The sequence below is a fragment of the Acanthopagrus latus genome, chromosome 10 (genome assembly GCF_904848185.1).
Source record: "Acanthopagrus latus isolate v.2019 chromosome 10, fAcaLat1.1, whole genome shotgun sequence".
NCBI lineage: Eukaryota > Metazoa > Chordata > Actinopteri > Spariformes > Sparidae > Acanthopagrus > Acanthopagrus latus.
Genome location: NC_051048.1, coordinates 18486736 through 18495650, shown reverse-complemented (window position 1 = coordinate 18495650; position 8915 = coordinate 18486736). Strand labels below are relative to the sequence as shown.

General features: G+C 40.1%; 1 protein-coding gene across 3 annotated transcripts; it reads right to left on the bottom strand.

Moving 5' to 3' along the window:
* Positions 1 to 827: 827 nt before the first annotated feature.
* LOC119027596 (E3 ubiquitin-protein ligase ZFP91-like) lies at positions 828 to 8238 on the bottom strand. Of its 3 annotated transcripts, none has more exons than XM_037112949.1 (12): positions 6655 to 8238; positions 6286 to 6317; positions 6054 to 6185; positions 5896 to 5932; positions 5702 to 5788; positions 5503 to 5581; positions 5417 to 5472; positions 4588 to 4638; positions 4423 to 4501; positions 4062 to 4176; positions 3850 to 3949; positions 828 to 3126 (listed from the first exon to the last, which is right to left on the bottom strand). In XM_037112949.1, the coding sequence occupies exons 1-12, from the start codon at positions 6999 to 7001 to the stop codon at positions 2283 to 2285; spliced, it is 1959 nt and encodes a 652-aa protein (XP_036968844.1). In that variant the 5' UTR covers positions 7002 to 8238; the 3' UTR covers positions 828 to 2282. The 3 variants fall into 3 exon arrangements, with proteins under 3 accessions (XP_036968844.1, XP_036968842.1, XP_036968843.1); XM_037112947.1 differs by having other exon boundaries at positions 5417 to 5581; positions 6655 to 7016; positions 7254 to 8237; XM_037112948.1 differs by having other exon boundaries at positions 4588 to 4635; positions 5417 to 5581.
* Positions 8239 to 8915: the final 677 nt, after the last annotated feature.

Sequence of the window (8915 nt, the reverse complement as noted above, 5' to 3'; positions counted from 1 at the left end):
GTCTGAAGCTAGAAAAGGTGGCAAGAGTCCATCGCATATAAACAAAATAAAACATTATGACGGTTCTTTCATTTCTGATTAAAATGTCTCCCCCAAAACTACATGGTGCACCTTTAATAAAACTAGAACAAATTCACAATCCCCCATTTTAATACCCTAAACAATAGGAGAGCTGTTGCAGTTACTTCAACTATGTATGTGTTTATAACACACAGGGCTTAGTTGTCCATTGTTGTCAATAAAGTTGGAATAATCTAGGGGTGATAATCAACTAGGCTAATATATCTACCAATATTAACCCATTGGTATTAGATAAATTGGTATCAGTGAAAATCAAGTATCTATGACAGTAAAATATATAATTTATGAAATTGCAGACTGTCATTATTTATGAATGTTGGGAAAAATAGTGTCTTTAATGTCAGCATGCCACATGTTATGACTAATATTGGTTTCCTTGCATACCCTTTTTATGTGTTGTCCTAAGTATTATATGTATACAGGTGTTGTAAATTATTAATGTAATTTTATTATGTCGACCTATCCTCCTTCGTCTTGCTTCTGTTATGTGCTTACATTTTTTCCCTGGTCAAAGTTTTCTTTTTCTTTTTCCTTATTTCAATCAGTGGTCTAATTTAATGGTCAGTGGTTCAGGCAATATTGTAATATTGGGCTGTATTTATAAAAGCTTACCAAACTAGTACTCTTTCTGTAAAATCACAATATGAGGTCCTTTGTTACAACAAAGTTAGGACTGTCACATGTGCTAGTATGTGTCTGCTCTACTGTGTTTCCAGGATGAGTCACAAATAAACAAAAACTTCAGAACATAATTCATTTATTGGAGTTATTCTGAATACATTTCCTGATAAATTACGGCTTTAAGATTACGAGTGCTCAGTAGTGGTGGCAGTGTACAGAGGTATATTTCATCATCTAAGATTGTGTCAAAGTAAAATGGCTGACAAAAACTAATTCCATCATAATACTGCTGCCTGCATAGTCTGCACTGTGAAGACATATTTAACATTAATTCAAACAGATGGAATAGACTACACATCTGACGTCCTGGACAACATCAACCAAGGTACTGTTCTCACAATACATTTTGACAAGTCATAGGAGGACTCTGGGGTCCTGGTTTTGTGCCCACATCATCACGACCAACTGGGTCACTTGAATAGAATGGGCCTACCATTAATGTTATTAGCAACAACTGTGTTGTTACTACCACAAGTCAGAATGTCTGCAGGGTCAAAGGTCCATTGTCTCATCTTGTAAAGAATACAGGTTGCCTCTCTGTTAGATTTCGTCTGTGATTTATCTTCACGTAAAGGTCCAGATGAAAAATGAAATACATTTTTAATATCTTTTACACCATTAACCTCATTTAGTTGTAGTTGTTGCTCACAGGACATTTTTCATGGAACTTTTAAAAGGTGCAGTATAGAAGAATATGCCATCTGTCAAATTCATACTCAAAATGAGGAGCAGCATATCACCAGAGTAACGGCTACCATTGCTAACTACAGCTGCCACAGTTAGCTATTTAGCTCAGTTAGCAGTGCAGCCAGTGGTCCAGACTGTGAGCTCAGAGCACCAGGGAAGTGTTGGTGTGGAGCGTTGGATGCATGAAAATTGCATGCTTTCTTCAGTAGATATCTCTGCAAGATAGTACATAGACACTATTGAGCAAAACTGTTAATTCTTCACATTCTGTTGATCATTTTAGTTAATTTTTCATGTTTTCAACTGAAATTCTTATGCATTGCACCTTTGAGTTACAGAAGAAACAACTTGAGTTAACCCAAATATGTTAGTGATACTCAACCATTGACCTTGGGAAAAGATGCACCTGAACAACAACATGGTGACCACAAAGACATAAATGTCATTTTTTACTTTCTTGTACAATATGTACAATCACCTTTTCAGTCTTTTTAATTGGACAAACCTAAAAACATACACACATACTGTATATACAAACAAAAATGTGGCAAAACCAAAAAGTAAAAAAAATAATAATTAGGGGATACAAGAAGTGTATGTAATCTATAGTACTATAAGTCATACTCCCTGATGTAAAGTAGCTCTCTGTAGCTATGTTCTACATATAACTACTGTGTTACACTCATAAAGTATATATTTCTTGAAATATTTATAATCTCGGCTCAACTTTTGACAGGTCCTTCAGTCTTTTATTTATTTCTTAAATTGAAACTTTCTTCTGATTTATATCTCCTTCAGCTTACTGTGAATAAAGTTCCTGTTCTTCTATCTATCTACATTAAACTATCTCCGTGGACCTCTGCACACTGTAACAGAATCTGTCTCTCTCCTTCCCTCTCCCAAACAATCCCCTCCTCTTCTTTCCTCCTCTCCACATCCCCCTCCCACATCATTTCCCCCACATCCTGATGACCTTCACCTACCACCACCCTCTCCCACAGCTCGCCCTCCCCGGACAGCTGTGCATCCTCATGAGCCTCCCTGCCCCACTGCACAGCCTGCTGGGGGGTCAGGGATGCTGCGGAGGCCAGCGTGGTGACGGAGCTGAGGGTCAGGAGGGTGCTCTGGGCGTCTGCAGTGGGCACGGATGTGACAGTGTTGGCAGGAAGGGCGGAGAGCTGGATGAGTTGAGGGTGGCTGGTGTTGGAAAGGTGAGCAGGAGAAGCAGCAGTGAGGTGCAGCAAAGTGGGGGCTTGCTGCTGATGTGCTACCTGAACTACATGATGTGTGGGCAGCTGGAGGAACTGGCCTTGAGATACATCAATCTGCGTCTGTGGAGCGAGAGGGAGCACTACCTGCTGCAGTGGGGTGAGCATACCACTTGCTCCTTCCTGGCGTTCCTGGCTGGTTGAGGGCTGTTCAGGCTGGGTGAGCACTGGGACAGTTTCTGAGATCGGGGTGGGACTGCTTACCACTGAGCCCCCATTAGATGCCATAGCCTCAGCTATGAGCACCTCAGGGTGGCTCTTGGCCTTGTGGGCAACGACTGAGTCCTTTTTCTCAAACTTTTTACCACAAATGGAGCACGAGAACTGGTAGGAGGCTTCTGCATCGTGCTTCTTCATGTGCCAGTTTAAGGATGCCTTCTGACGGCAGGTGAAGCCGCAGATCTCACACCTGCCACATGGTGGAGACAAAGAGTAAGTCATTGTCTGAACTGACTTTAAGCAGCCCCATTTCACTTCAAATGGGCGTTGGAGGAAGTATTCGGGTACTTTAATTAGGTAAAAGCAGTAATACAACAGTGTAAAAGTCCTGCATGTGAAAGGAACGTAAGTGTTACCAGCAAAATGCGTTTGGAAAGTAGAGGCATTATCAAATCATATGCTACTGGACCATTATTATTACTAATACATTTATGTGAAGCTTTTAAATATTGCAACAGAGGTGAAACTGATTCTATTTTACCTATACTCCAATGGGAGTGGTTCAAATTTTTACTTTATCTGCAGATCTGATGAACTACAGCAGACAGATAAATGTAATATGCAGTACAGTGATTCAATCTAAAATGCAGTGGAGCAGAAACACGAAGCAACTGAAATAAAAAAGAATCATGTGAAGTACAAGAACCTCAGAAGTGTATCTAAGTTAGGTATTTGAGTGGCGTGTACTTAATTTACTTACTTTTAGTTAAATAAATTTACTTAGTGTTTTCATTTGTATGAAGGAATTCAGCTCTGAGTGTAAACAAACAAGTCTGAATTGAAAAAATATGCCTTCCTTCCTTTTTAATTAAAACTGCATTCAAGTCATTCTCTCGTGACTGTGTACTTTGTTTACTCAAGTCTGCCTTTGTGACGCTGTGACATGACTCTGTAAAATGTTGTTCCTACTTACTGTATTGGCTTCTCTCCAGTGTGGATCATCCTGTGCACAGCCAGGTTATGGGAGCTCTTGAAGGCTCGAGCACAATACTCACAGATGTAGTCCCTTTGATCTGAAAGACGGACACAAAACAAAATGCCATCTTGCTTTCATAAACAAAAAGCAAATACACATAAGGCATTGTACCAGGCTTAACAGTGTGTACATCTGTTCCCGAACGTCACCTGTATGGTGTTTAGCGTGGCGCAACAGCTGCTTCTGTAGACGAAACAAGCGCCCACACGACGGGTGATCACACACGTACTTCTTTTTCAGCAAGTGCTGGTATTTTATATGGTGCTGCAATAATGAGAGAGAGCTGGTTCAAGGCACACATTTCAGTTACTCAAAACACATCACTGGATTCTAAATCTGACCGTAAACACACCTAAACTCTGAAAGCACTTTGAGGTAATTTCACAGATGTAAAAACAGGAGGTAAAAATACAGCATATCACTTTGGTTTACATTGTTGAGCTAATATTCTTGCTATTGTCAAAACTAAGACCACGTCTGAAAGTATTAGGGGTTGTCAGGATGACAAACCTGGAGGTAGCGTGGATGGGCCAAGACAGTACCACAGCCCTCCATTTCACAGCGGACGTACTGCACAGGGGGCTTTTTCCTATAAAGACATGAAAAAGGGAACCTATGTAATACTCATACTTGATCCAAATTGTCATTTACTGTGAATAAAGTTAAGACCGTTACCTTCGTTTTGGCAGTCGAGGGGCTTTGTCATCTCTTTGTTGTCTACCTCTTCTGAAACACATTTGAATTTGAAACCAACCTAAAACTTCAAACAACACTTCTTCCCAAACAACCACTTGTCAATCACAGTCAGGAACCTTCAGTCCTAGGTATCATAGTTCAAACCATTTTATAATAGCTAATGAAAGCAGAGAGTCAGATGAGCCAGGCTGACAACATTTCAACATTGTGAATGATCAGGAAGTAATGTGCACTGTTTCTCATAATTGCTCGTGGGTTCAGTTGAGGGTTAGAAATCTCTAGGGACCTCATGATTCAGCCCGGTTTTACAAAATTGTTTCCGGCAATCATGATGCAGTGAAGTGGTTTTTAAATATCTGATTACTGAATTTTCTGTGTCAGCACAAAATGTTTCCCAAGACAATTGCAATGCATCTCAGACGCACTTTGGTTTGTTTTTGTTTTTGGCATGATAAATCTTGAATACTCAATGTGTTTTAATCTGCTCCTTTTTCCTCCTGACTCTGTACAATCTAAAATATCTTCATTCTGATGTAAAGTAAGAGAAGAGACGACATAGTCTGAGAAAAAAAAAAAGTGCTACAGGCTTCAGACATCCAACACTATCTTGTAGTTTATCTTACAGATTTTAACTGTGAGAATGCCGGCCTTGGGATAAGTTTGTTCTGACAATACAATAATCATGCTCTTTTTTTCCATAAGCAGAAAAGAAACATATCCATTTTGTTTACTTGCTTCATGATGCAAGATTATGTGATGTGGTCAGCCATCCATCCTATTGTGCATTGCTTTAACATACTTAACTTACTTCTTGGGCTGCTCTGTGTTGTTGCCCACTCCATCTTCTTTCTGCACAATAACCTTAGCAGATTCTTCCTTTTTAATATCATTTTCTTCTTCTTCTTCTTCCTTCTCCAACTCCTCTTTCTTGACCTCCTTTTGTTCTAACGTTGTACGCCGCCTTGATTTTTCCCTAAGGGGTTAAGAGATAAAGCATAATTTAATATTAAAACAAATATTTTAACACTCATGCTGATGATAGTCTTCATATATGGTAACATTCATGTTGGAAAGAAGAGTGAGCTCAACGTACGTCTTTGTCTCAGGTTCATAGATGAGGTCATTTGGGTCATCTCTGAATGGAGGGTCATCGTCAAGAGCTGCATCTGGATCTGCAACGCTAATATGGACATCAACATCACACTGGCCGCATATAAAATTCATACTGACAAATCAAATAGATATCCAGCATTTTCTCTGCTGCTGTGTCTGTTGTGTGCCACTCACTTGTTGCTGCCTTCTTTTAAAACACCTGTTTTCTCTCCTGAAAAAAACAGAAATAATGAATGTGTTGTTGTTATGATACTTTGTATCTCTTTACGTCATGACCATTTGGACCACTGTAGTGAAGAAGTGAAGAATAATGCCAGTGGTCTTCATCTTACCACATGATGAAGCTTCCATCTCTGCTTCAGGCTTGCATGCTGCTGCTGGTGTGGTGCGAGACGCTCGAGATGGGGATCGCCCTTTGCCCTTTCTAGATTTGGACAGCTTTGGTCCCAGAGCGTGTTTGGATGCTGAGGAAGTCAGTGACGGATGTAACACATTATAGGAAGCAAATTATTGCTCATGGATGAAACTGACTGATACATTGGCTGAAGTGTGCGTCTTTTTTACCTTTTTTGGCTGTGGGCTTCTTTATCGCAGGTCTGTGTGAGAGGGTAAAGATGCAAATCAAAGTCAATCTCCAGTAAGCCTTGGAAACTACACAGTGCGCTTTAACTCTGCTGTCCTTTGACAGTGAACAAGAAGAGGAAAACAGGAGCACAGACAGGAAAACACGTGCATCCATCTCATTTTATTTTGGTTTCAGTATCTGGTAAACCTATAGCTTTAAGAAACCCCAATGATATAACACACTTCCGTCAAATACAGCCACAAGCCTCCTTGTAGAGCAATTTCACAAGGGCTTCTAACAAGCCTCTTGCAGGTGATGTAGCTGTCTTGTTGTAATAGTATTTGACGTGCCCTCATGCACGCACTTACTGCATGACGGGTGTATTTTTGGTTCCTGCAGGTCTCCCACGTCCACGGTTCAGACTCGTAGGTTTTTTCTTGCCGGCAGCATTCTTGGAGTCGTTAGTCCTGCCAGGTCCAGATCCAGCTGCAGATCCAGCTCCCCTGGCTCGCAAAACACGCACAGGACCGTCGGTACTAGACCGAGAGTCACCGGAGTCCGCGGAGGTCACTGCGGTTTTCATCCGCCTTTTACTTCCTCTCGTTCGCCTGGTCGGGTCAGGCGAGTCCGGGGATGAGTTAGCGGCCTCCGTGGAGTCCCCAGCTGTCTTAGTGCAAGGACGAGCACTTGAAACGTCGTCCTCCTCCGGATCCATGCCGCTCTTATTTAACTGTTATGACCCCGGCAGACGTTTGTTATTAGTTAGTTATAAACATAGATGATTTAAGAGCAACGTAACGCAACGTAGAAGGCCCAAATGGGACCAAGTTTTGGTTGCACGGTGGAGGGTAAATCTTCAGCCACTACGCAGGCATTTCATGAACAAGCTTATAAATAAGTTACGTTGTATGATTTATAAAATTTGACACACATTCAACATTATTTACTTCTTAAAGCTATAGCAAACCTCATATTTCTTTGGCAGAGTCTGGACCTCTTTGGGGTGCGTCTCCTTTAAGAGTAGCAGCGGCAGCGCGAATGGGCGAATACATGATGTTTGGACTCATGGGTTTCCATACTAATTGAAACGGGTGGTTGTTGGAAATGTAGTTAAAATGTCAATAAAAGCACTTGGTCGTATGCTTTAAGGTACATGCAATTACGAAAAACAAGCAAACAAAAAAACGTTAAATTACGTATTTATTTCTATTTTGTTCCTGTAAACAATTAAGGGCTTTAAAGGGGCACTATGTAGTTTTGGTAATTGGTAGTTTCTTAATATTTCCAGTATTAACAAGGTAATAATCAGGGCCGCTGGTAGCCATTTTGGGAGAAAACAAAAGTTTGTTTTTGCCAGTTTAACTTTCTATTACCAAACATTCAAACAAAGAATCTTATACCGAAAATAATTATAAACATTTCAAACTGAAAGCAACTCTCCCCCTGTATTACTTATTTATCAACTATTTGATGAATCTAATCTAATCTAATGTAAAAAGCATAATAGAATGAGTTGCAATATTGCACACATCTGCGGGATCGGTGGCGCTGGTAATAATAACTCAGAAATATTTATTTTTCCGTAACTGACTAAACAAGTTGTTCACACAGGAAAATAAGGTCCCAGAACACTGTTTGAAACTAGAAAGTTGGTAGGGTCTGCCAAATGTAAACAAACTAACACAGTATGAAACTATGTTGTCCTTTAAGGTTAGTTTGTTAATGCAGTTTATTAAGTCATGACAACGAGTTGTTTGTTTATTGAGTTTGTTAAGACATAAAAAAAAAAACGGAGATCTTTCTTTTCTCTTTGAAGAATCTTCACCCAAACCACATAATGCACCTTTAAGTATGCTACTCTGTAAAAAAAAAAAAAAACATATGCTATACTTGCTAGCCTCCTCCATATGACACACAGATGCAACCACAGATGCAACCATAAGTTACTTACTTACCCCCCCCCCCCCCCAAAAAAATAAATGAATAAATAAATAAGACAGATAAAAACATAATTCTTTCATTTATTTTTTTTTAGTTTTTGTTTTTAGGTTGGTTTTCATTCTGGCAATTGTTTTTTGTTTTTATTCTGGCAGTTGGTTTCCTATCTAGCAATCGTCTAGCAATGTCTTGTCACAAATAACTAAGACAGGTGTGGTTGTGTTGTGTCACCACAGTGACTGTACAAGATGGCATTTCTCCTGAATGGCCGACGACACGATAAGAACATTGTCTTCACATCAGTGACAGCTATGTACTCAGGTGTGGCGCAGAATGAGACATGACATTTTGTGGTAGAAGAAGACTCCTAGGTGCCAACGTCATGCTATTGACTTGAAAGACTATAATTACCCCATTGGGTTTTGTTATACTGCAAGTGGTTAGCAATGTTGGCCAAAACATATGACAATGCCAGCTTTCATCTTTGAACACACCCAGAGGTCCTGTATCTTGAAGAACTGATTTAATGAGTGATGCGAGCTGAGTGGCTTCAGGACAAACACATTTACGAGCTGTTGCTATGATATGAATTGTTTGGGAAGATTTGCGCACTGCAGTGTCAGATGAATAAAGAAGTTCCCGTGCACCACATCTGAAAAAGGATGTGGGATTTTTGTATGATTTCACGCCT